Below are 26,754 nucleotides of genomic sequence, written 5' to 3' on the forward strand. Positions count from 1 at the left end.
GGGGTTATGGGGTGCCCGGCACCCCTAAATTGGGGCATGTGGGTTCCAGGGATCCCCAGGTGTGGGAATGGGGGTGTCCAGGACCCCCAAATTCAGGGGGGGTTATGGGGTGGCCGGGACCCCTGAATTTGGGGATGTGGGTTCCAGGGATCCCCGTGATGGGGTTTTGGGGTGGTCGGGACCCCCAAATTCAGGGGGCGTGGGTGCCAAGGATCCCCCGTGTGTAGGAATTGGGGTGTCCAGGACCCCCAAACTTATGGGGGTGGGTGCCAGGGACCCCCATAATTGGGGCCAGGAGGTGCCCAGGACCCCCAAATTCGGGCAGGTGGCTTCCAGAGACCCCCGTGTGTGAGAATTGGGGTGCCCGGTACCCCCGTGCAGGGTTTTGGGGTGCCCAGGACCCCCAAATTTGGAGGCAGGGGCTGCCAGGGACCCCCGTATTTGGGGCCAGGGGGTGCCCAGGACCCCCAAATTTGGAGGCAGGGGCTGCCAGGGACCCCCGCATGTGGGAATTGGGGTACCAGGGACCCCCGTGCAGGGTTTTGGGGTGCCCAGGACCCCCAAACTCAGGTCCAGGGGTGCCTGGGACCCCCGTGTGTGGGAACTGGGAGGGATTGGGGGGGGTCTGGGAGGATATTTGGGGTCTGGGGGAGTCTGAGGGGTCATGGGAGGGATTTGAGGGGGTCCGAGGGGGATTTGGGGGGTCTGGGGGTGGTAATGGGGGACACGGGGGGGGGGACGTGGGGTTCTGGGGAGGATATGGGGGGGATTTGGGGGAGATTTGGGGGGATTTGGGGGGGATTTGGGGGAATTTGGGGGGAATTTGGGGAGGCCTGGGGGGATTTGGGGGCGAATTCGAGGAGGATCTGGGGAGGTCTGGGGGGATTTGGGGGAATTTGGGGGGGATTTGGGGGAATTTGGGGAGGTCTGGGTGGATTTGGGGAGGTCTGGGGGGATTTGGGGGGAATTCGAGGGGGATCTGGGGGGATTTGGGGGAATTTGGGGGGGATTTGGGGGGGAACAAGGAGGGGGGTCCATGGGGTATTGGCGGCACACAGAGCCGGGGGGGTCCCTCCCAGTCCCTCCCAGTCCCTCCCAGTGCCTCCCAGTGCCATCCCAGTCCCTCCCAGTGCCATCCCAGTGCCATCCCAATCCAATCCCAGTGCCTCCCAGTGCCATCCCAGTCCCTCCCAGTCCATCCCAGTCCCTCCCAGTCCCATCCCAGTCCCATCCCACTCCCTCCCACTCCCTCCCAATCCCTCTCAATCCCTCCCAGTCCCTCCCAGTCCCTCCCAGTGCCTCCCAGTGCCATCCCAGTCCCTCCCAGTGCCATCCCAGTGCCATCCCAATCCAATCCCAGTGCCTCCCAGTGCCATCCCAGTCCATCCCAGTCCCTCCCAGTCCATCCCAGTCCCTCCCAGTCCCATCCCAGTCCCATCCCACTCCCTCCCAATCCCTCCCAGTCCCTCCCAGTCCCTCCCAATCCCTCCCAATCCCTCCCAGTCCCTCCCAATCCCTCCCAATCCATCCCAGTCCATCCCAGTCCCATCCCAATCCCTTCCAATCCCTCCCAGTCCATCCCAGTCCCTCCCAGTCCCATCCCAGTCCCATCCCACTCCCTCCCACTCCCTCCCAATCCCTCTCAATCCCTCCCAGTCCCTCCCAGTCCCTCCCAGTGCCTCCCAGTGCCATCCCAGTCCCTCCCAGTGCCATCCCAGTGCCATCCCAATCCAATCCCAGTGCCTCCCAGTGCCATCCCAGTCCATCCCAGTCCCTCCCAGTCCATCCCAGTCCCTCCCAGTCCCATCCCAGTCCCATCCCACTCCCTCCCAATCCCTCCCAGTCCCTCCCAGTCCCTCCCAATCCCTCCCAATCCCTCCCAGTCCCTCCCAATCCCTCCCAATCCCTCCCAGTCCCTCCCAGTCCCTCCCAATCCCTCCCAATCCCTCCCAGTCCCTCCCAATCCCTCCCAATCCATCCCAGTCCATCCCAGTCCCATCCCAATCCCTTCCAATCCCTCCCAGTCCATCCCAGTCCCTCCCAGTCCCATCCCACTCCCATCCCACTCCCTCCCAATCCCTCCCAGTCCATCCCAGTCCATCCCAGTCCATCCCACTCCCTCCCAATCCCTCCCAGTCCGTCCCAGTCCACGAGGCCGGGGTTAAACTGGTTTATTGCTCTAGAGGGGAAGGTCCGGGTGCCCCCCAAGGGTCAGGGGGGTCCCGACCCCTCCCCAAACCCCCCCGGGGTCAGTTTTGGGGTGCGGGGGGGTCCCGGGGGGGGGGTCAGTAATAGGTTTCCTTCTCCACCCAACCTACAAAAAAGGGGAGGGGGCGTCAAGGGGGGGACCCCAAACCCTTGGGGGGGTCCCCAACCCCCTTTGGGTGCACCCCAATTCCTCAGGAGCCCCCCCCCCCCCTCGGGTGTTCGGGTTTTGGGGTCCCCCCCCCCCGTTTTTATGGGGGTTTGGGTCTCCTCCCCCCCCCCGATTTTTTGGGGTTTCCCATTTTTGGGGGTTTCCCTTTTTTGGGGGGGTTTCTGAGTTTTTGGGGGTCCTATTTTTCGGGTTCCCCCCCCTTTTTTTGGGATTTCCTATTTTTGGGGGTTTCCCTTTTTTTGGGGTTCCCCCTCTTTTTTGGGGGGTTTCCCGTTTTTGGGGTTTCCCATTTTTGGGGGTTTCCCTTTTTTGGGGGTTTCTGAGTTTTTGGGGTTCCTATTTTTCGGATTCCCCCCCTTTTTTTGGGATTTCCTATTTTTTGGGGTTTCCCATTTTTTGGGGTTCCCCCTCTTTTTTGGGGGGTTTCCCATTTTTGGGGTTTCCCTTTTTTTGGGGGGTTCCTATTTTTCGGGTTCCCCCTCTTTTTTGGGATTTCCTATTTTTTGGGGTTTCCATTTCTTGCGTTCCCCCCTTTTTTTTTTTTTTATTCCCTTTTTTGGCGTTTCCCATTTTTGGGGTTTCCCATTTTTTGGGGTTCCCCCTCTTTTTTGGGGGGTTCCCGTTTTTGGCGTTTCCCATTTTTTGGGGTTTCTGAGTTTTTGAGGGTCCTATTTTTCGGGTCCCCCCCCTTTTTTTGGGATTTCCTATTTTTTGGGGTTTCCCATTTTTTGGGGTTCCCCCCCTTTTTAGGGGGGTTTCCCATTTTTGGGGGTTTCCCTTTTTTTGGGGGTTTCTGAGTTTTTGGGGTTCCTATTTTTCGGGTTCCCCCCCCTTTTTTTGGGATTTCCTATTTTTTGGGGTTTCCCATTTTTTGGGGTTTCCCGTTTTTGGGGTTTCCCATTTTTGGGGTTTCTGAGTTTTTGGGGGTTCCTATTTTTCGGGTTCCCCCCCCCTTTTTTTGGGATTTCCTATTTTTTGGGGTTTCCCATTTTTTGGGGTTTCCCGTTTTTGGGGTTTCCCATTTTTGGGGTTTCTGAGTTTTTGGGGGTTCCTATTTTTCGGGTCCCCCCCCTTTTTTTGGGATTTCCTATTTTTTGGGGTTTCCCATTTTTTGGGGTTCCCCCCCTTTTTAGGGGGGTTTCCCATTTTTGGGGGTTTCCCTTTTTTTGGGGGTTTCTGAGTTTTTGGGGTTCCTATTTTTCGGGTTCCCCCCCCTTTTTTTGGGATTTCCTATTTTTTGGGGTTTCCCATTTTTTGGGGTTTCCCGTTTTTGGGGTTTCCCATTTTTGGGGTTTCTGAGTTTTTGGGGGTTCCTATTTTTCGGGTTCCCCCCCCCTTTTTTTGGGATTTCCTATTTTTTGGGGTTTCCCATTTTTTGGGGTTTCCCGTTTTTGGGGTTTCCCATTTTTGGGGTTTCTGAGTTTTTGGGGGTCCTATTTTTCGGGTTCCCCCCCCTTTTTTTGGGATTTCCTATTCTTCGGGGTTTCCCCTTTTTTTGGGGTTCCCCCTCTTTTTTGGGGGGTTTCCCGTTTTTGGGGTTTCCCATTTTTTGGGGTTCCCCCCCTTTTTAGGGGGGTTTCCCATTTTTTGGGGTTTCCATTTCTTGCATTCCCCCTTTTTTTTTTATTCCCTTTTTTGGCGTTTCCCATTTTGGGGGTTTCCCATTTTTTGGGGTTCCCCCTCTTTTTTGGGGGGTTTCCCATTTTTGGGGTTTCCCTTTTTTTGGGGGGTTCCTATTTTTCGGGTTCCCCCTCTTTTTTGGGATTTCCCATTTTTTGGGGTTTCCATTTCTTGCGTTCCCCCTTTTTTTTTTTGATTCCCTTTTTTGGCGTTTCCCATTTCGGGGGTTTCCCATTTTTTGGGGTTCCCCCTCTTTTTTGGGGGGTTTCCCATTTTTGGGGTTTCCCTTTTTTTTGGGGGTTTCTGAGTTTTTGGGGTTCCTATTTTTCGGGTTCCCCCCCCCCCCTTTTTTTGGGATTTCCTATTTTTTGGGGTTTCCCTTTTTTTGGGGTTCCCCCCCTTTTTAGGGGGGTTTCCCTTTTTTGGGGGGTTTCTGAGTTTTTGGGGTTCCTATTTTTCGGATTCCCCCCCCTTTTTTTGGGGTTTCCTATTTTTTGGGGTTTCCCATTTTTTGGGGTTTCCCATTTTTTGGGGTTTCCATTTCTTGCATTCCCCCCTTTTTTTTTTATTCCCTTTTTTGGCGTTTCCCATTTTTGGGGTTTCCCATTTGTCGGTTTTCCCCCATTTTTTGCGGGGGGGGTTCTCCCTTTTTTTTTTAGGGTTTCCCCCTTTTTTTTTGCATTTCCCCCATTTTTTTGGTACCCAATTTCCTCGCCCCCCATTTTTTGGGGGTGTTCCCCCATTTTTGGGGGGGTTTCCCCCTTTTTTGGGGGGGTTTCCCCCTTTCTTTTGGCTTTCCCCCTTTTTTTTGGTGCCCCATTTCCTCGTCCTCCATTTTTTGGGGATGTTCCCCCATTTTTTGGGGTTTGCCCCCTTTTTTTTTTTTTTGTTTCCTCCTTTCTTTTGCGTCTCCCCCCTTTTTTTGGGGTTTCCCCCTTTCTTTGGGGTTTCCCCCTTTCTTTTGGGTTTCCCCCATTTTTTTGCGTTTCCCCCTTTTTTTTGGTGCCCCATTTCCTCGTCCCCCATTTTTTGGGGGGTTTCCCCCTCTTTTTGGCGTTTCCCCCTTTTTGGGGGGTTTCCCCTTTTTTTGGGGTTTCCCCCTTTCTTTTGGGCTCCCCCTTTTTTTGGGTTTCCCCCTTTTTTGGGGGTTTCCCCCTTTTTTTTTTTGCTTTCCCCCTTTTTTTGGTGCCCCATTTCCTCGTCCCCCTTTTTTGGGGGGGGTTTCCCCCTTTTTTGGGGGGGTTTCCCCCCTTTTTGGGGGGGTTTCCCCCTTTCTTTTGGGTTTCCCCCTTGTTTTTTGCATTTCCCCCATTTCTTGGTGCCCCATTTCCTCCTCCCCCCTTTTTTGGGGTTTCCCCCTCTTTTTTTGCATTTCCCCCATTTTTTGGTACCCAATTTCCTCGTCCCCCATTTTTTTGGGGGTGTTCCCCCATTTTTTGGCGTTTCCCCCTTTTTTTTGAGATTTCCCCCTTTCTTTTGGGTTTCCTCCTTTTTGGGGGGGTTTCCCTTTTTTGGGGGGGGGCTTTCCCCCTTTTTTTTTGCTTTCCCTCTTTTTTTGGGGGGATTCCCCCCTTTTTTTTGGCTTTCCCCTTCTTTTGGGTTTCCCCCTTTTTTGGGGGGGGTTCCCCCTTTTTTTTGGCTTTCCCCCTTTTTTTTTTGCGTTTCCCCCATTTCTTGAGGGCCCCATTTCCTCCTCCCCCACTTTTTTGGGGTGCCCCCCAGTCCGTTTTGGGGTCCCCGCTCACCTCCGGGGTAGCGCCTCAGGATGAGTTTCCGCACCTCGTCGTAGGCGAAGATGAGCAGGGAATAGGGGAAGGCGCAGAACCACCACGTGACCCTGCAATTTTGGGGGAAAAACCCCATAAATTTGGGCTCCCTGTCCCTTTTTGGGGCAGCTCCGATTTGGGGTGCGCCCTCGGGATTTGGGGTGACCCTCACTTGAGGGGGTACATGCGCAGGGCCACCCCCATGCCCGGGCAGTAGGACAGGAACGCCGCCAGCGCCGTCTCCTCCAGCAGCCCGAAAATCAGGATCTTGTTCCTATAGGATTTAGGGGATTTTGAGGGGGTTTTTTTGGGGGGATTTTGGGAGGTTTGGGGATTTTTTGGGGGTGGGGATTTGGAAGAGGGGCGGGGGGGGGTTGGGGTGGGATTGTGGCGGTTTGGGGGGGTTTTGGGGTGGGGGTTGAGGGAGTTTGGGGTTTTTTTTTTGGAGAGGGGGTTGGGGTGGTTTGGGGTTTTTTGGGGGGGTGGGTACTTTTTGGGGGGAATTAGGGGGGTTTTGGGGGTGTTTGAGGGGTGTCGGGGGTGGTTTGGGGGGCGTTGGGGGATTTGGGGTTTATTTTGGGGAGTTGGGGTTGGGAGGTTTGGGGGGTTTAGGGATTTTTTTTGTGGAGGGGTTTTGGGGGACTTTAGGAGGTTTTGGGGGGGGCTGGGGATTTTGGGGAGGTTTTGGGGGTTTTGGAGGGGTTTTGGTATTTTAGGGGGATTGGGGGAGGGGTTTCGGGGGGCTGGGGGGGGTTGGGGGGTTTTGAGTTGGATTTTGGGGTGATTTTGGGGTGATTTTGAGGTGGGTTTCAGGTGGGATTTCGGGTGGGATTTTTGGGGTGATTTTGGGGGGTTTTTGGGGTATTTTGGGGTGTTTTGGCCACACTTCATGCCCTGCTGGAAGACGGAGTTGGGGTGGATTTTGGGGGAATTCTGGCAGGTTTTAAGTTGGATTTTGGGGTGATTTTGGGGTGGGTTTGAGGTGGGATTTCAGGTGGGGGTTTTGGGGTGATTTTGGGGTGATTTTGGGGGGGTTTTGGGGTATTTTTGGGGTGTTTTGGCCACACTTCATGCCCTGCTGGAAGATGGAGTTGGGGTGGATTTTGGGGGAATTCTGGCAGGTTTTAAGTTGGATTTTGGGGTGGGTTTGAGGTGGGATTTCAGGTGGGATTTCAGGTGGGGTTTTTGGGGTGATTTTGGGGTGGGTTTTTGGGGGATTTTTGGGGTGTTTTGGCCTCACTTCATGCCCTGCTGGAAGACGGAGTTGCGCCGGGTCTTGCAGATGATCAGATCCGCCCACTGCACCACGACGATGCTGGCGAAGAACGCCGTGTGGCACGTGAACTCCACCACCTTGCGCTGCTCGTACGTCTGCAAGCGGGAGTAAACCGGGAGTAAACCGTGAGTAAACCGTGAGTAAACGGGGTGGGAATGGGGAGGAAATGGGGGGAAACAGGGGGTGGGAATGGGGTGGGAATGGGGTGTGGAAATGGGGTGGGATGGGGTGGAAATTGGGGGGAAATGGGGTGGAAATGGGGTGGAAAATGGGGTGGGAATGGGGTGGAAATGGGGTGGAATGGGGTGGAATTTGGGGGAAAATGTGGTGGAAATGGGGTGGAAATGGGAGGAAACAGGGTGTGGGAATGGGGGGAAATGGGGTGGAAATGGGGTGGGAATGGGGTGGGAATGGGGCAGAAATGGGGTGTGGAAATGGGGTGGGATGGGGTGGAAATTGGGGGGAAATGGGGTGGAAATGGGGGAGGAAACTGTGAGGAAATGGGGTGGAAATGAGGTGGAAATGGGGTGGAAATGGGGGTGGAAAACCATGAGTAAATGGGGTGGAAATGGGGCAGAAATGGGGGTGGAAATGGGATGAAAATGGGGTGGAAACCGTGAGTAGATGGGGGAAATGGGGTGGAAATGGGGGCAGAAACTGTGAGTAAATGGGGCGGAAATGGGGTGGGAATGGGGGGAAACGGGTGTGGAAATGGGGTGGGAATGGGGGTGGAATGAGGTGGAAATGGGGCAGAAATGGGGTGGAAATGGGGAGAAAATGGGGTGGAAATGGGATGGAACAGGGGGTGGGAATGGGGTAGGAATGGGGTGGGAATGGGGGAAATGGAGGGAATGGGGCTGAAATGGGGTGGAAACCGTGAGTAAATGGGGGAAATGGGGTGGAAATGGGGCAGAAATGGGATGTAAGGGCTGTGTAAGGGCTGTGTAGCCAGTGTGTAACTGATGTGTAACCAGTGTGTAACTGGTGTGTAACTGGTGTGTAACTGATGTGTAACTGGTGTGTAACAGGTGTGTAACTGGTGTGTAACCGGTGCGTACCCAGTGTGTAACAGGTGTGTAACTGGTGTGTAACCGGTGTGTAACTGGTGTGTAACACGTGTGTAACTGGTGGGTACCCAGTGTGTAACCGGTGTGTAACTGGTGTGTAACCAGTGTGTAACCAGTGTGTAACACGTGTGTAACTGGTGTGTAACCAGTGTGTAACCGGTGTGTAACTGGTGTGCAACCGGTGTGTAACAGGTGTGTAACTGATGTGTAACCGGTGTGTAACTGGTGTGTAACTGGTGTGTAACCAGTGTGTAACCGGTGTGTAACTGGTGTGTAACCGGTGTGTAACCGGTGTGTAACCAGTGTGTAACTGGTGTGTAACCGGTGTGTAACCAGTGTGTAACTGGTGTGTAACCAGTGTGTAACCGGTGTGTAACCAATGTGTAACTGGTGTGTAACCAGTGTGTAACCAGTGTGTAACCGGTGTGTAACCAGTGTGTAACCAGTGTGTAACTGGTGTGTAACCAGTGTGTAACCGGTGTGTAACTGGTGTGTAACCAGTGTGTAACAGGTGTGTAACTGATGTGTAACCGGTGTGTAACTGGTGTGTAACCAGTGTGTAACCAGTGTGTAACTGGTGTGTAACCAGTGTGTAACTGGGCTGTCCGGGCTGTGCAGGGGCAGTTTTAGGGTCCCTCACCCACTCCTGTCCGTAGGAATCCTCCAGGTCGTTCTTGGAGCGATCGTCCCAGGCCAGGCGGATCCCCAGCAGCGTCCCCGGCAGGAAACCGTTCTCAGCCAGGATCACGAAGTAGGTGAAGAACCCGCCCAGAGCCTGGATCATCCCTGGGGGGTCGGGAATGGGATCGGGATCGGGATTGGGATCAGAACCCGCCCAGAGTCTGGATCATCCCTGGGGGATCGGGAATGGGATCGGGATTGGGATCGGGATTGGGATCGGGATCGGGATTGGGATCAGAACCCGCCCAGAGCCTGAATCATCCCTGGGGGATCGGGATTGGGACCAGAATCCCATGGGATTTGGGATCCCAGGACCCTGCACGGACCGATCTGCCCGTAGGCCATGCTGATGAGCCTGAGTGACCCCTGAGTGACCCCGAGTGACCCTGAGTGACCACAGAGTGACCACTGACCGATCTGCCCGTAGGCCATGCTGATGAGCCTGAGTGACCCCTGAGTGACCCCAGAGTGACCCTGAGTGACCACTGATCGATCTGCCTGTAGGCCATGCTGATGAGCCTGAGTGACCCCTGAGTGACCCCAGAGTGACCCAGAGTGACCACAGAGTGACCACTGACCAATCTGCCCGTAGGCCATGCTGATGAGCCTGAGTGACCCCTGAGTGACCACAGAGTGACCCTGAGTGACCACTGATCGATCTGCCTGTAGGCCATGCTGATGAGCCTGAGTGACCCCTGAGTGACCCCGAGTGACCCAGAGTGACCACAGAGTGACCACTGACCAATCTGCCCGTAGGCCATGCTGATGAGCCTGAGTGACCCCTGAGTGACCCTGAGTGACCACGGAGTGACCACTGACCGATCTGCCTGTAGGCCATGCTGATGAGCCTGAGTGACCCCTGAGTGACCCTGAGTGACCACTGACCGATCTGCCCGTAGGCCATGCTGATGAGCCTGAGTGACCCCCGAGTGACCTCTGAGTGACCCTGAGTGACCACAGAGTGACCACTGACCGATCTGCCCGTAGGCCATGCTGATGAGCCGCTCGTTGACCAGTTTGTCGCTGCGGGGGTTCCGCGGTTGCCGTTTCATGATGTCGCTCTCGGCCGCCTCGTACGCCAGCGAGATGGCGGGCACCTGAGGGGACAGCGGTGGCACCCCTGTGGCACCCAGTGGCACCCGACGGCGCCCTCATGGCACCCAGTGTCACCCCTGTGGCACCCAGTGGCACCCTCCTGGCATCCACCGTCCACTCCTGGCACCTTCTGTCACCCCTGTGTCACCTCCTGGCATCCCAACGTGACCCCCGTGGCATCCAACGCCACCCAGTGCCACCCAGTGCCACCCAACGGTGCCCTCATGGCACACGGTGTCACCGCTGTGGCACCCAGTGGCACCCAGTGGTGCCCTCATGGCACACGGTGTCATCCCTGTGGCACCCAGTGGCACCCAATGGTGCCCCCATGGCACACGGTGTCACCCATGTGGCACCCAGTGGCACCCAGTGGCACCCAGTGGCACCCCCACGTCACCCACTGTCACATGCCATGGGATGCTGGCGGTGCCCAGGGGCAGCGGGATTTGGGATGGGTTTGGGATGGATTTTGGATTCCCAGAGGGATTTGGGATGGATTTGGGGTCTCTGGGATGGATTTGGGATGGATTTGGGATGGATTTGGGGTCTCTGGGTGGATTTGGGATGGATTTGGGGTCTCTGGGTGGATTTGGGATGGATTTGGGGTCTCTGGGATGGATTTGGGATGGATTTGGGATGGATTCGGGGTCTCCCCTCACCATGTCGGTGCCCAGGTCGATGCAGAGGATGGTGACGGTGCCCAAGGGAAGGGGAATTTGGGGTCTCTGGGTGGATTTGGGGTCTCTGGGTGGATTTGGGATGGATTTGGGATGGATTTGGGGTCTCTGGGTGGATTTGGGATGGATTTGGGATGGATTCGGGGTCCCCCCTCACCATGTCGGTGCCCAGGTCGATGCAGAGGATGGTGACGGTGCCCAGGGGCAGCGGGATGTTGGCGATGATGAAGAGCAGGAACGGGGTGATCTCGGGGATGTTGCTGGTCAGGGTGTAGGCGATCGACTTCTTCAGGTTATCGAAGATCAGGCGGCCTGCGAGGGGCCAGCGGCGTCCCCAGATGTCCCCAGATGTCCCCAGATGTCCCCAATGTCCCCAGTACCCCCATTGTACCCAATGTCCCCAATGCCCCCAGTGCCCCCCATTGTCTCCAATGCCCCCAGTGCCCCCCATTGTCTCCAATGTCCCCATTGTCCCCAATACCCCCAATGCCCCCAATACCCCCATTGTCCCCATTGTCCCCAGTACCCCCAATGTCCCCATTGTCCCCCAATGCCCCCATTGTCCCCAATGTCCCCAATGCCCCCATTGTCCCCAATACCCCCAATGCCCCCAGTGCCCCCATTGTCCCCAATGTCCCCAGTCCCCAATACCCCCAATGCCCCCAGTGCCCCCAATGTCCCCAATGCCCCCCAATACCCCCAATGCCCCCAGTACCCCCATTGTCCCCATTGTCCCCAGTACCCCCAATGTCCCCAATGCCCCCAATACCCCCATTGTCCCCAATGCCCCCAGTGCCCCCATTGTCCCCATTGTCCCCAGTACCCCCAATGTCCCCAATGCCCCCAGTGCCCCCAATGTCCCCAGTGTCCCCAATACCCCCATTGTCCCCATTGTCCCCAGTACCCCCAATGTCCTCAATGCCACCAGTGCCCCCCATTGTCCCCAATGTCCCCAATGCCTCCAGTACCCCCAATGTCCCCAATGCCCCCAATGCCCCCATTGTCCCCAACCCCCCAATGCCTCCAATGTCCCCAATGTCCTCAGTATCCCCAATGTCCCCAACACCCCTATTGTCCCCAAATGCCCCCAGCGTCCCCGATGTCCCCAAACCCCTGTGCCTGCCGCCGACCTTCCTCGACGCCGGTGACGATGGAGGCAAAGTTGTCATCCAGCAGGATCATGTCGGCTGCCTGCTTGGACACGTCGGAGCCGGCGATGCCCATGGCGATCCCGATGTCTGCCTTCTTCAACGCCGGAGAGTCGTTGACGCCGTCACCCGTCACCGCCACAATGGCACCCTGGGGATGTTGGGGACATTGGGGGTGTTGGGGGTATTGGGGATACTGGAGGTATTGGGGATACTGGGAATATTGGGGGTATTGGGGACACTGGGGATATTGGGGGTATTGGGGATGCTGGGGACATTGGGGACATTGGGGACATTGTGGGTATTGGGGACAATGGGGACATTGGGGACATTGGGGGTATTGGGGATATTGGGAGTGTTGGGGACACTGGGTACACTGGGGACATTGTGGGTATTGGGGACACTGGGTACACTGGGGACATTGGGGATATTGGGGATACTGGGGGTATTGGGGACACTGTGGGGTGTGGGGACATTGGGGGTATTGGGGATATTGGGAATGTTGGGGACACTGGGGACACTGGGGACATTGGGGACAGTGGGGGTATTGAGGACATTGGGGACATTGGGGACACTGCACATTGAGGGTATTGGGGACAGTGGGGACACTGGAGACATTGGGGACAGTGGGGATACTGGGGACATTGGGGGTATTGGGGACATTGGGGACACTGGGGCCATTGGGGGTATTGGGGATACTGGGGACATTGGGGGCATTAGGGGTATTGGGGGCACTGGGGATATTGGGGATATTGGGGATGCTGGGGACGTTGGGAGTATTAGGGGTATTGGGAATGTTGGGGACACTGGGGACATTGGGGACATTGGGGATACTGGGGATACTGGGGACATTGGGGAGTCTGGGGACATTGGGGACTCTGGGGACACTGGGGATATTGGGGGCATTGGGGACTCTGGGGACATTGGGGGACATTGGGGGCATTGGGGATATTGGGGGATATTGGGGGATATTGGGGGACATTGGGGGCATTGGGGATATTGGGGGCATTGGGGACTCTGGGGACATTGGGGGTACTGGGGATACTGGGTACACTGGGGATACTGGGTACACTGGGGACATTGGGGGTATTGGGGGACATTGGGGACATTGGGGGACACCGTGGGCTGTGGGAACATCAGGGGGATGGGCACATCAAGGGTCCACCACAGGGATGGGGACACCATGGGACATGGATTTGGGGACACCAGGGGACACGGGACTGGGGACACTTTGGGACATGAGGATGGGGACACTTTGGGACATGGGACTGGGGACAGTGTGGGACACGGGACTGGGGACACTGGGACATGGGACTGGGGACACTTTGGGACATGAGGATGGGGACACTTTGGGACATGGATTTGGGGACAGTGTGGGACACCATTGGGACTGGGAGCAGCAAGGGACAGGGACAGCAGGGGACAGGTGACAAGGGACAGGTGACAGAGGACAGAGCAGAAGGGATATCGTGTTATGGGGATAAGGGGATATGGGGACAGGGGGCACAGGTGACAAATTACACAGGTGGCACAGGTGACACAGGTGGCACAGGTGGCACAGGTGGCACAGGTGACAGACACAGGTGACACAGATGACACAGGTGACAGAGATGACACAGGTGACACAGGTGGCAGAGATGACAGAGATGACACAGGTGACACAGGTAACACAGGTGACAGAGATGACACAGGTGACACAGGTGGCAGAGATGGCACAGGTGGCACAGGTGACACAGGTGACAGAGATGACAGAGATGACACAGGTGACACAGGTAACACAGGTGACAGAGATGACACAGGTGACACAGGTGGCAGAGATGGCACAGGTGGCACAGGTGGCACAGGTGACACAGTTGACAGAGATGACACAGGTGACACAGGTGGCAGAGGTGGCACAGGTGGCACAGGTGACAGACACAGGTGGCACAGGTGGCACAGGTGGCACAGATGACAGAGATGGCACAGGTGGCACAGGTGACACAGATGACACAGGTGGCACAGGTGACAGAAATTACACAGGTGACACAGGTGGGACAGGTGACACAGGAGGTGACACAGGTGACAGACACAGGTGGCACAGGTGGCACAGGTGGCACAGATGACACAGGTGACACAGGTGACAGACACAGGTGGCACAGGTGGCACAGGTGACAGGGCCGGGCGGTGCCACCTGTCGCTGGCACCCCTCGACGATGATCAGTTTCTGCTGGGGGGACGTGCGGGCGAAGACGATCTCGGTGTGGTTGCGCAGGATCTCGTCCAGCTGCTCCGAGCTCATGTCCTTGAGGTCCGAGCCGTGCACCACGCACGCCTTGGCCTCCCTGGGGGGGTCACGGGGGGGTCACGACCCCCAAATTCCCAGGAAAAACCCCCAGAACCCTAAAATTCCTGGGAAACCCCGGCACCCCATCCCAAGTCTCCTCCCCAAGCCCCCTCCCCAGCTCATGTCCTTGAGGTCCGAGCCGTGCACCAAACACGCCTTGGCTTCCCTGGGGGGTCATGGGGGGGGTCAGCACCCCAAAATTCCTGCGGGAACCCCCCAAAACCCCCAAAACCCCCTCAATCCCCCTGCCTGGCTCACCTGGGGCTCACCTGGGGCTCACCTGGGGCTCACCTGGGCTTCCCCTGGGGCTCACCTGGGCTCACCTGGGGTTGCCCTGGGGCTCACCTGGGGCTCACCTGGGGCTCACCTGGGCTCACCTGGGGTTGCCCTGGGGCTCACCTGGGGCTCACCTGGAGCTCACCTGGGCTTCCCCAGATCACCTGGGGCTCACCTGGGGATCACCTGGGCTTCCCCTGGGGCTCACCTGGGCTCACCTGGGGTTGCCCTGGGGATCACGTGGAGCTCACCTCGGCTTCCCCATCTCACCTGGGGCTCACCTGGGGCTCACCTGGGCTTCCCCAGCTCACCTGGGGATCACCTGGGGCTCACCTGGGCTTCCCCAGCTCACCTGGGGATCACCTGGGGCTCACCTGGGCTTCCCCAGCTCACCTGGGGTTCACCTGGGCTTCCCCGGCTCACCTGGGGTTCACCTGGCTGACGGGGATGTTCAGCCGCGCCGCGATGTCCTCCACGGTCTCGTTGCCCTCGGAGATGATCCCGACGCCTTTGGCGATGGCCTTGGCCGTGATCGGGTGGTCCCCGGTCACCATGATCACCTTGGGGGGGGGGGAGGGGTACCGGGGACACCGTCAGCACCTGGGGGACACCTGGGGGACACCTGGGGGACACCTGGGGGCACCCTCGGAATGGGGAGGACACCGGGAATGGGGGGAGATGGGGGGTTGGAGGGGGTGGGGGAGTTGGGGGGGGACACGGAGGGGACACGGGAGGGTTGGAGGGGTGGGGGGCACTGGGGACACTGGTGGGGACGTGGAAGGGACACCTTCAGCACCGCCAGCGCTCCCTCCCAGTGCTCCCAGTGAAGCCAGCACCCCCTTCCCAGTGCCCTCGGTGCCCTCAGCTCCCCCAGTTCCCCCTCCCAGTCCTCCCAGTGCCCCTCTCCCAGCACTCCCAGCGCTCCCATTGGCCCTAATTGCCCCTCCCAGTGAGGGGAGGGTGGGTGAGGGGATGGGGGATGGGAGGAGGGGGGGATTGGGGGGATCAGGGAGGGGTCGGGAGGATGGGGGAGATGGGGGAGCGGGGGGGGACGGGGGGGATGTACAGGGATGAGGGGGGGCAGGATTGGGGGGATACGGGGGGATAAGGGGGGGGCGGGAGGATTGGGATGGGGGGATACGGAGGATTTGGGGCTGGGGGGGATAAGGACGGGGACAGGGAGGGATTTGGGGGGAGGGATTTGGGATACGGGGGGGTGGAATGGACGGACAGGGAGATGGGGAGGGGGGATCCGGGCTGGCTCGGGGGGGGGGGGGGTTTTGGGGTGCCGAGGGTGTTTTGGGGGGGGGGGGGTCCCACCTTGATGCCGGCGCTCCGGCACTTCCCGACGGCGTCGGGGACGGCGGCGCGGGGGGGGTCGATCATGGACATGAGGCCCACGAAGCAAAGGTCGCTCGTGGGGAAATTCACCTCGTCCGCGTCGAAGCGGAACCCGCGGGGGAACTTGTCCGGGGGCAGGTACAGGTGACAGAACCCTGGGGACACCGGGGGGGACACGATGAGACCCCAAGGACACCCCCAGGAACTTGTCCGGGGGCAGGTACAGGTGACAGAACCCTGGGGACACCGGGGGAGGGCACAGTGAGACCCCAAAGACACCCCCAGGAACTTGTCCGGGAGTGGATTTGGGTGACAGAACCCTGGGGACACCGGGGGGGCACAGTGAGACCCCAAAGACACCCCCAGGAACTTGTCCGGGAGTGGATTTGGGTGACAGAACCCTGGGGACACCGGGGGGGGGCACAGTGAGACCCCAAAGACACCCCCAGGAAACCACGGGACCCCCCCCCCTTCAAATCCCCTCGCCCCTCAGAGGGTCTCTAAGACCTCCTCCCCCTCCTCATCCAGGTGCTGCTCCCCCAGGGACCCCCAAATCCCCTCGGGAATGCCCAAATCTCCCTGGGATCCCCTCCCCTGCCCCTCAGGACCCTCCAAATTTCCCCTCAGGACCCCCCCAGGAGTACCCAGGACCCTCTCCCCGAGCCGCCCCAGCTCCAGCTAAGGGCTCCTTCTCCTCCTCATCCTGATGTTGCTCCCCCCGGGATCCCGAATTCCCCCCTGGATCCTCTTCCAGCCCCCCAGAACCCTCCCAGGAGCCCCCAGAAGAACCGAGGACCCTCTCCCCGAGCCCCCCCCAGCTCCAGGTAAAGGCTCTGAACGACTCCTTGACCTTTTCATCCCAGTCCTACTCCCCCCGGGACCCCCAAATTCCCCCTGGATCCTCTTCCAGACCCCCAGAACCCCCCCAGGAGCCCTCAGGACCCCCCCAGGAGTACCCAGGACCCTCTCCCCGAGCCGCCCCAGCTCCAGCTAAGGGCTCCTTCTCCTCCTCATCCTGATGTTGCTCCCCCCGGGACCCCCAAATTCTCCCCGGGATCCTCTTCCTGCCCCCCAGAACCCCTCCAGGACCCCCCCAGAAGAACCCAGGACCCTCTCCCGGAGCCCCCCAGCTCCAGGTAAGGGCTCTGAACGACTCCTTCTCCTCATCCCGGTCCTACTCCCCCCGGGACCCCCAAATTCCCCCTGGATCCTCTTCCTGCCCCCCAGAACCCCCCCAGGACCCCCTCAGAAGAACCCAGGACCCTCTCCCCGAGCCCCCCCAGCTCCAGGTAAGGGCTCTGAACGACTCCTTCTCCTCCTCATCCTAGCGTTGCTCCCCCAAATTCCCCCTGGATCCTCTTCCAGCCCCCCAGAACCCTCCCAGGACCCCCCCCAGAAGAACCCAGGACCCTCTCCCTGAGTCCCCCCAGCTCTAGGTAGAGGCTCTGAACGACTCCTTCTCCTCCTCATCCTGGTGTTGATCCCCCAGGGACCCCCGGGATCCTCTTCCAGCCCCCCAGGACCCCCCCAGGACCCCCCCAGAAGAACCCAGGACCCTCTCCCTGAGTCCCCCCAGCTCCAGGTAAGGGCTCTGAACGACTCCTTCTCCTCCTCATCCTGGTGTTGATCCCCCAGGGACCCCCGGGATCCTCTTCCAGCCCCCCAGGACCCCCCCAGGAGTACCCAGGACCCTCTCGCCGAGCCCCCCCAGCTCCAGGTAGGCGTTCTGGAAGGCCTCGCGCATCTCCTGGTCCAGCGGCTGCTCCTGGCCCTGCAGGAGGATGCGGGAGCAGCGGTCCAGGATGCGCTCGGGGGCTCCTTTCATCACCAGCAGGTACCCCTGGGGGTCCTCCTCGCGCTCGTGGATGGACAGCTGGACACGGGGACAGGGGGACAGCGGTGTCACACACCGGGGTGGGCATGGGGTCACCCACACGGACTGACCGGTGTCACCCCAGGGTCACCCACAGGCACCCCAGGGTCACCCACACACTGCCCAGTGTCACCAGTGTCACCCACACATGGCCTGGTGTCACCCCAGTGTCACCCGCAGGCATCCCAGTGTCACCAGGGTCACCCCAGGGTCACCCACACACTGCCCGGTGTCACCCACAGTCACCCCAGGGTCACCCACATACTGCCCAGTGTCACCAGTGTCACCCACAGGCGTCCCAGTGTCACCCCAGGGTCACCCAGAGCCGCCCCGGGGTCACCCACAGGCATCCCAGTGTCACCCACACACTGCCCAGTGTCACCCACAGGCACCCCAGGGTCACCCACACATGGCCTGGTGTCACCCCAGTGTCACCCACAGTCACCCCAGGGTCACCCACACAGTGCCCAGTGTCACCAGTGTCACCCACAGGCATCCCAGGGTCACCCACACAGTGCCCAGTGTCACCAGTGTCACCCACAGGCATCCCAGTGGCACCCACAGGCATCCCAGTGGCACCCACAGGCATTCCAGTGGCACCCACAGGCATTCCAGTGTCACCCACAGTCACCCCAGTGTCACCCACAGACACCCCAGGGTCACCCAGAGCCACTCCAGTGTCACCCACAGTCACCCCAGTGTCACCCACAGTCACCCCCGTGTCACCCACCACCGCCCAGTGCCACCAGTGCCACCCGCCCCCCAGCAGTGTCACCCGCTGACCGTTCCGGTGTCCGCAGTGCCACCCACTGAGCGCCCTCCCGTCACCCACTGACCACTGCGGTGTCACCCACACCAGTCACTGACCACCCCAGCGCCACCAGTGCCACTCGCCCACCTCCCCAGTGCCGCCCACTGCCCACCAGTGCCCCCAGTACCCTCAGCGTCCCTCTCCCAGTACCCCCAGTTTCCCCTCCCATTGCTCTCAGTGGCCCCTCCCAGTGCTCCCAGTGGCCCCAGCACCCCCAGTGCCCCCTCCCAGTGCTCCCAGTGGCCCCAGCACCCCCAGTGCCCCCTCCCAGTGCTCCCAGTGGCCCCAGCACCCCCAGTGCCCCCTCCCAGTGCTCCCAGTGACCCCAGCACCCCCCTCCCAGTGCCCTCAGTGCCCCCAGTTCCCCCTCCCAGTCCTCCCAGTGCCCCTCTCCCAGCACTCCCAGCGCTCCCATTGGCCCCAGTTGCCCCTCCCAGTGCTTTTAGCACCCCCAGCGCCCCCTCCCAGTGCTCCCAGTGCCCCCAGTTCCCCCTCCCAGTCCTCCCAGTGCCCCTCTCCCAGCACTCCCAGTGCTCCCATTGGCCCTAGTTGCCCCTCCCAGTGCTCCCAGTGCTTTTAGCACCCCCAGTGCCCCCTCCCAGTGCCCTCAGCTCCCCCAGTTCCCCCTCCCAGTCCTCCCAGTTCCCCTCTCCCAGCATTCCCAGCGCTCCCATTGGCCCTAGTTGCCCCTCCCAGTGCTCCCAGTGCTCCCAGTTCCCCCTCCCAGTCCTCCCAGTTCCCCTCTCCCAGCACTCCCAGTGCTCCCATTGGCCCTAGTTGCCCCTCCCGGTGCTCCCAGTTCCCCCTCCCAGTCCTCCCAGTTCCCCTCTCCCAGCACTCCCAGTACTCCCATTGGCCCTAGTTGGCACTCCCAGGGCTCCCAGTGCTTTTAGCACCCCCAGCGCCTCCTCCCAGTGCTCCCAGTGGCCCCAGCACCCCCTTCCCAGTGCCCCCAGTGCCCTCAGCTCCCCCAGTTCCCCCTCCCAGTCCTCCCAGTTTCCCTCTCCCAGCACTCCCAGCGCTCCCATTGGCCCTAGTTGCCCCTCCCAGTGCTCCCAGCGCTCCCAGCGCTCCCAGCGCTCCCAGTCCCCCCAGTACCTGGTACTTGTTGGTGGAGTTGAAGGGGATCTCGGTGACTTTGGGGTTCCTGTCCCTCATCCTCTTCACGGAGCCGCAGGACAGTTGGATGCACTTGAGCAGCGCCGACTCGGACGCGTCCCCGGCTGTGTCCCGCTGCAGGAGGGGGCACCGCGGGGTCACCGGGGGGCTCGGGCACCCGTGTCCCCCTCCCCGGCACCTCAGGGACCCGTGTCCCCCTCCCCGGCACCTCCGGGACCCGTGTCCCCCTCCCCCGGCACCTCCGGGACCCGTGTCCCCCTCCCCCGGGGTCTCGGGGACCCCCCCCCGGACCTTGGAGATGGAGACGTTCTCCTGGCCGGGCTTGAACACGGCGCGGTTGCAGAGCCCCGCGATGCGCGCCAGGGCCGCCCACGTGGGCGAGCGCTTGTCGAAGGTGGCACCTGGGGACAGCGGGAGCTGGCAGAGGTGTCCCCCACTGAGCAGCTCGGTGTCACCCATTGACCACCCCAGTGTCACCCACTGACCAGCTCGGTGTCACCCACTGACCACCCCGGTGTCACCCACTGACCAGCTCGGTGTCACCCATTGACCACCTCAGTGTCACCCACTGACCACCCCGGTGTCACCCACTGACCAGCTCGGTGTCACCAGCGCCACTCACTGACCACCTCAGTGTCACCCACTGACCACCCCAGTGTCACCAATGCCAACCACTGACCACCTCAGTGTCACCCACTGACCAGCTCGGTGTCACCCATTGACCACCCCAGTGTCACCCACTGACCAGCTGGGTGTCACCCATTGACCACCCCGGTGTCACCCATTGACCAGCTCGGTGTCACCCACTGACCACCCCAGTGTCACCCACTGACCACCCCGGTGTCACCCATTGACCACCCCAGTGTCACCCACTGACCACCCCGGTGTCACCCACTGACCACCCCGGTGTCACCCACTGAGCAGGTCGGTGTCACCCATTGACCACCCCAGTGTCACCCACTGACCAGCTCGGTGTCACCCATTGACCACCCCAGTGTCACCCACTGACCAGCTCGGTGTCACCCATTGACCACCCCAGTGTCACCCACTGACCACCCCAGTGTCACCCACTGACCAGGCTCGGTGTCACCCATTGACCACCCCGGTGTCACCCACTGACCAGCTCGGTGTCACCCATTGACCACCCCAGTGTCACCCACTGACCACCCCAGTGTCACCCACTGACCAGCTCGGTGTCACCCATTGACCACCCCGGTGTCACCCACTGACCACCCCGGTGTCACCCACTGACCACCCCAGTGTCACCAGTGCCAACCACTGACCACCTCAGTGTCACCCACTGACCAGCTCGGTGTCACCCATTGACCACCCCAGTGTCACCCACTGACCACCCCAGTGTCACCCACTGACCAGCTCGGTGTCACCCATTGACCACCTCAGTGTCACCCACTGACCACCCCGGTGTCACCAGCGCCACTCACTGACCACCTCAGTGTCACCCACTGACCACCTCAGTGTCACCCACTGACCACCCCATTGTCACCAGTGCCACTCACTGACCACCCCAGTGTCACCCACTGACCACCCCCTTGTCACCGGTGTCACCCACTGACCACCCCAGTGTCACCCACTGACCACCCCGGTGTCACCAGGGCCGCCCTCGTGGGCGAGCGCTTGTCGAAAGTGGCACCTGGGGGCAGCAGGAGCTGGCAGGGGTGTGGGGGACACCCGCGGTGTCACCCACTGAGCAGCTCGGTGTCACCAGTGCCACCCACTGACCACCCCATTGTCACCCACTGACCACCCCACTGTCACCCATTGACCACCCCAGTGTCACCCACTGACCATCCCAGTGTCACCCACTGACCACTCTGGTGTCACCAGGGCCACCCACATGGGCGAGCGCTTGTCGAAGGTGGCACCTGGGGACACCGGGCACCGTCAGGGGACATGGGTGGGGGGACACCCCCGGATGGGTGGGGACACCCCCATGACCTTAGAGAGGGGTCCCGGGAAGGGGGACAGGGGGACAAGGGAGGGTCAGGCGTGAGAAAAGGGGGACCCCTGGGATGGGGGGGGGCTCAGGGGGGGTCACGTGCCAGGGAAAGGATTGGGGGTGTCGGGGGATCTGGGTTCTGGGGGATTGGGGTTCCAGGGATTGGGGTTCTGGGGATTGGGGTGCTGGGGATTGGGGTGCTGGGGATTTGGGTTCCAGGGGATTGCGGTTTCTGGGCATTGGGGTGCTGGGGGATTGGGGTGCTGGGGATTTGGGTTCCAGGGGATTGGGGTTCCAGGGGATTTGGGTTCCAGGGGATTGGGGTTCCAGGGGATTGCGGTTTCTGGGGATTGGGGTTCCAGGGGATTTGGGTTCCAGGGGATCAGGATGCTGAGGGATTGGGATTCCAAGAGATTGAGGTGTCTGGGGATTGGGGGTGTCGGGGGACCAAGGGATTGGGGTTCCAGGGGATTGAGGTTCCAGGAGATTGAGGTTTCTGGGGATTGGGGTGCTGGGGCATTGGGGTTCCAGGGGACCTGGGTTCCAGGGGATCAGGATGCTGAGAGATTGGGATTCTGAGAGATTGAGGTGTCTGGGGATTGGGGGTTCCAGGGGATTGAGGTTTCTGGGGATTGGGGTGTTGGGGAATTGGGGTTCCAGGGGATTTGGGTTCCAGGAGATTGAGGTTTCTGGGGATTGGGGTGTTGGGGGATTGAGGTTACAGGGGATTGGGGTTCCAGGGGATCAGGATGCTGAGAGATTGGGATTCTGAGAGATTGAGGTGTCTGGGGATTGGGGGTTCTGGGGGATCAGGGGATTGGGGTTCTGGGGGATTGGGGTTCCAGGAGATGGAGGTGTCCAGGTTTTGGGGTTGCAGGAGATTGAGATGTCTGGGGATTGGGGTGTTGGGGGATTGGAGTTCCAAGAGATTGAGGTGTCTGGGGATTGGGGGTTCTGGGGGATCAGGGGATTGGGGTTCTGGGGGATTGGGGTTCCAGGAGATGGAGGTGTCCAGGGATTGGGGTTGCAGGAGACTGAGATGTCTGGGGATTGGGGTGTTGGGGGATTGGAGTTCCAAGAGATTGAGGTGTCTGGGGATTGGGGGTTCCAGGGGACCTGGGTTCCAGGGCATTGGGATTCCAGGGATTGGGGTTCCAGGAGATGGAGGTGTCTGGGGATTGGGGGTGTCGGGGGATTTGGGTTCCAGGGCATTGGGGTGTTGGGGGATTGGGGTTCCAGGGCATTGGGGTTCCAGGGGATTGGGGTTCCAGGAGATGGAGGTGTCTGGCGATTGGGGGTTCCAGGGGATCTGGTTCCAGGGCATTGGTGTTCCAGGGGGATCAGGGGTGCCAATAGATTTGGGTACGGACGTTCCAGGGCGTTGGGGTTCCAGGGGATCGGGGTGCCGGCGGAGCTGGCGATTTGGGATGCCCCCCACGCACCTGACTGGTCCTCGGTGGTGTCGGCCTCGTGGATCTGGTTGTCGAACCACATGTGGGCCACAGTCATGCGGTTCTGGGTCAGCGTCCCCGTCTTGTCCGAGCAGATGGTGGAGGTGGACCCCAAGGTCTCCACGGCCTCCAGGTTCTTCACCAGGCAGTTCTTCCGCGCCATCCGCTTGGCAGTCAGGGTCAGGCACACCTGGGGGGCACCCCAGGGTGTCACAGGGGGTGGGACCCCCCCTATGGGGTGCACGGATCCCCCCACAGCCCCCCAAAACTGAACCCACGGACCCCTCAATGCGCAGCCCCCCATGGCACGGGCTCGGTCAGCAGTGTCAGGAACATCCCAGGTGGGTCTGGGGGCACCCAGGGGTCCACAGGGGTGGGACCCCCCCTATGGGGTGCACGGATCCCCCCACTGACCCCCAAAACTGACCCCACGGACCCCCCAATGTGCCCTGGGTACGCAGCCCCCCCTTGGCTGCCAGGGTCAGGCACATCTGGGGGGCACCCAGGGAGTCTGGGGGCACCCATGGAGGTCGGGTGGGACCCCAAACTGCCCCCCAGGGACCTCCGTATTTCCTTCCCAGTGTCCTCCCAGTGCTCCCAGTTCCTTCCCAGTGCTCTCCCAGTACTCCCATTGCCCCCTCTCACCAGCAGCCCCTGGGGCTCATTGGCCACCATGATGCCCGTGAGGAAGATGAGGGTGTAGCCCCCCCAGCAGTGCCCCGAATGGCCTCCCAGTGCCCTCCAGTGCCCTCCAGTGCCCTCCAGTGCCCTCCCAGTGCTCCCAGTTCCTTCCCAGTGCTCTCCCAGTACTCCCATTGCCCCCTCTCACAATGATGGTGGCCAGCAGCCCTTGGGGCACGTTGGCCACCATGATGCCCATGAGGAAGATGAGGGTGTAGCCCCCCCAGCAATGCCCCCATATCTCCTTCTGGTGCCCTCCAGTGCCCTCCCAGTGCTCCCAGATCCTTCCCAGTGCTCTCCCATTGCTCCCAGTTCCTTCCCAGTGCTCTCCCAGTACTCCCTCTGACAATGATGGTGGCCAGCAGCCCTTGGGCCACTATGACGCCCGTGAGGAAGATGAGGGTGCAACTCCCCCAACAGTGCCCCAAATGGCCTCCCAGTGCCCTCCCAGTGCCCTCCCAGTACCTTCCCAATACTCCCACCCCCTCACCGTGACGGTGGCCAGCAGCCCCTCGGGCACGTTGGCCACGATGATGCCGATGAGGAAGATGACGGCCTCGAGCCAGGTGTAGCCGAGGATGAGCGAGAGGATGAAGAAGGAGAGGCCGAGGAACACGGCCACGCCGGTGATGAGGCGGATGAAGTGCTCGATCTCCATCGCGATCGGCGTCCGCCCCACCTCCAGCCCCGAGGCCAGCGACGCGATCCTGCCCATCACCGTCCGGTCCCCCGTGGAGATGACGATGCCCCGCGCGGTGCCTGGCAGGGTGGCATGGGGATGAGGGTGACAAAGAACTCGGGGACACCCCCAGGGTGGAGGGGGACCCACGGTGGGTGCCCACCTTCCACGCAGTTGGTGGAGAAGAAGCAGATGTTGCGCGTCTCCAGGGGGTTCTCGTGCGTGAACTCCGGGGAGCGCGTCTGCGGCTCCGACTCGCCCGTCAGGGAGGAGTTGTCCACCTGGGGGGGGGGCACAGAGGGGAGCATGAGGCACCCTGTGCCCATCCAGGGTCCCTGGTGTCCCCTCAATGTCCACTGTCCTCACCCAGTGTCCCCAATGCCCCCTCAATGCCCCCTGTGCCCACCTTGCAGCCATGGGAGGAGATGACCCGCATGTCCATGGGCACCCTGTCCCCACCCAATGTCCCCTCAATGTCCCATGTCCCCACCCAATGTCCCCAATGTCCCCTCAATGTCCCCAAAGTCCCCTGTCCCCACCCAATGTCCCCTCAATGTCCCCTGCCCAATGTCCTCTCAATGTCCCCTGTCCCTGCCCAGCATGCCCAGTGTCCCCAGTGTCCCCATGCCCACCTTGTAGCCGTGGGAGGAGATGATCCTCATGTCCGCGGGCACCCTGTCCCCACCCAGTGTCCCCTCAATGTCCCCAATGTCCCCTCAATGTCCCCAATGCCCCCTCAATGCCCCCTGTGCCCACCTTGCAGCCATGGGAGGAGATGACCCGCATGTCCATGGGCACCCTGTCCCCACCCAGTGTCCCCTCAATGTCCCATGTCCCCACCCAATGTCCCCAATGTCCCCTCAATGTCCCCAATGTCCCCTGTCCCCACCCAATGTCCCCTCAATGTCCCCACCCAGTGTCCTCTCAACGTCCCCTGTCCCTGCCCAATGTCCCCTCAATGCCCCCTGTGCCCACCCAATGTCCCCAATGCCCCCTCAATGCCCTCTGTGCCCACCTTGCAGCCATGGGAGGAGATGATCCGCATGTCCGCGGGCACCCTGTCCCCACCCTTCACCTCCACCAGGTCCCCGACCACGACGTTCTCGGCGTTGATCTGGATCTTCTCGCCCTCGCGGATCACCAGCGCTTGCTGGGGGGGGGTTGGGGGGGCACCGGGCACCTCAGGGGCTGCCCACTCCCCCCGGGAGCCCCCCCCCGGCCATGCCCCCGCTGCCCACCTGGGGCACCATGTTCTTGAAGGAGTCCATGATCTTGGAGCTCTTGGCCTCTTGGTAGTAGGAGAAGCAGCCGGTGACGATGACGACGGCGGCCAGGACCACCCCCAGGTACAGCTGGCACCGGGGAGGGGGCACCTCAGCACCCCCCAGGGACCCCCAGAGCAGGGTGACAGCGAGGGGTCACCCCCCTGTGCCAGCCAAGGTGGTTGGACACCCCCCCACACCCACAGCTGGGCCCCCCGAGAGCGGGCACGGGGTGGGGAGGGACAGGAGGACACCAGTTTGTGCCACCCCCAGTGCCCGTGTGTCCCCATGGCAGCTGTCCCCGCCCAGTGCCCGTGCCCCCCTTGATGTCCTTGTCCCCATGATGCCAGAGCCCCCCTCCCAGTGCCCACCGGTCCCCGTGATGTCCCTGTCCCCCTCGATGCCCCTGTCCCCATGACACCCATGCTCTCCCTCCATGCCCCCCGTGTCCCCATCAAGCTCCTGCCCCCTCTCTGCCCATGCCCCCCGTGCCCCCCATGCCCCCAGTGCCCCCAGTGTCCCCATCAAGTTCCTGCCCCCCTCTCTGCCCATGCCCCTGTGCCCCCTGTGTCCCCCGTGCCCCCGTGATGTCCCTGTCCCCCTCGATGCCCCTGTCCCCATGACACCCATGCTCTCCCCCCGTGCCCCCCGTGGCCCTTGTGCCCCCCATGTTCCCATCAAGCTCCTGCCCCCCCTCTCTGCCCATGCCCCCCATGGCCCTCGTGCCCCCAGGGTCCCCCGTGTCCCCATCAAGCCCCCCTCTCTGCCCATGCCCCCTGTGCCCCCCATGCCCCCCGTGCCCCTCATGCCCCCCGTGTCCCCATCAAGCTCCTGCCCCCCCTCTCTGCCCATGCTCCCCGTGCCCCCCATGCCTCCCGTGCCCCCCGTGCCCCCTCACGTTGTCGTTGGCAGGCTCGTCCTCCATGGCGGCCTGGATGCCGTAGGCCAGGAAGCAGAGGATGGCACCGATCCAGAGCAGGATGGAGAAGCCCCCAAAGAGCTGCCGGCAGAACTTCACCCACTCGGGGGTCGTGGGCGGCGGGGTCAGCGCATTGGGACCGTCCTGCACCAGGATCTCGGCCGCCCGCGCGTTCGTCAGGCCCTGCGGAGGGGACACGGTGGCACCGGGGACACCCCGGGGGTGTGGGGGTGATGGGGGGGCACGGGCGGGGGGCACTGGGGACACAGAAGGTGATGGGGGGCATGGGCAGGGGACATGGGGGACATGGGGGGCACGGGCAGGGGACACAGAGGGTGATGGGGGGCACGGGCAG

The 26,754-nt window shown here is 61.0% G+C and overlaps 1 protein-coding gene across 2 annotated transcripts in view; it reads right to left on the bottom strand.

The window, feature by feature from the left end:
• Nucleotides 1-2,156: 2,156 nt before the first annotated feature.
• The window catches only part of LOC309583052 (sodium/potassium-transporting ATPase subunit alpha-2), a 30,859-nt gene continuing 6,261 nt past the window's right edge, over nucleotides 2,157-26,754 (bottom strand). For both annotated transcript variants that reach the window (XM_082298567.1, XM_082298568.1), the window contains 20 exons: nucleotides 26,379-26,582; nucleotides 25,457-25,570; nucleotides 25,234-25,368; nucleotides 24,382-24,499; nucleotides 24,030-24,298; nucleotides 22,850-23,048; nucleotides 19,742-19,851; nucleotides 19,430-19,564; nucleotides 17,331-17,520; nucleotides 15,627-15,802; nucleotides 14,730-14,866; nucleotides 13,878-14,028; nucleotides 11,690-11,858; nucleotides 10,717-10,871; nucleotides 9,761-9,884; nucleotides 8,747-8,892; nucleotides 7,004-7,134; nucleotides 5,936-6,037; nucleotides 5,743-5,834; nucleotides 2,157-2,314 (listed from right to left, as the gene is read on the bottom strand). In XM_082298567.1, coding sequence (XP_082154693.1) covers nucleotides 2,286-2,314; nucleotides 5,743-5,834; nucleotides 5,936-6,037; nucleotides 7,004-7,134; nucleotides 8,747-8,892; nucleotides 9,761-9,884; nucleotides 10,717-10,871; nucleotides 11,690-11,858; nucleotides 13,878-14,028; nucleotides 14,730-14,866; nucleotides 15,627-15,802; nucleotides 17,331-17,520; nucleotides 19,430-19,564; nucleotides 19,742-19,851; nucleotides 22,850-23,048; nucleotides 24,030-24,298; nucleotides 24,382-24,499; nucleotides 25,234-25,368; nucleotides 25,457-25,570; nucleotides 26,379-26,582 — 2,886 coding nt within the window. In that variant the 3' untranslated portion in view covers nucleotides 2,157-2,285. The remainder of the gene's footprint in view (nucleotides 2,315-5,742; nucleotides 5,835-5,935; nucleotides 6,038-7,003; nucleotides 7,135-8,746; nucleotides 8,893-9,760; nucleotides 9,885-10,716; nucleotides 10,872-11,689; nucleotides 11,859-13,877; nucleotides 14,029-14,729; nucleotides 14,867-15,626; nucleotides 15,803-17,330; nucleotides 17,521-19,429; nucleotides 19,565-19,741; nucleotides 19,852-22,849; nucleotides 23,049-24,029; nucleotides 24,299-24,381; nucleotides 24,500-25,233; nucleotides 25,369-25,456; nucleotides 25,571-26,378; nucleotides 26,583-26,754) is intronic.

This window comes from Coloeus monedula (assembly GCF_965178545.1).
Source record: "Coloeus monedula genome assembly, chromosome: 29".
In the NCBI taxonomy this organism is placed as follows: Eukaryota; Metazoa; Chordata; class Aves; order Passeriformes; family Corvidae; genus Coloeus; species Coloeus monedula.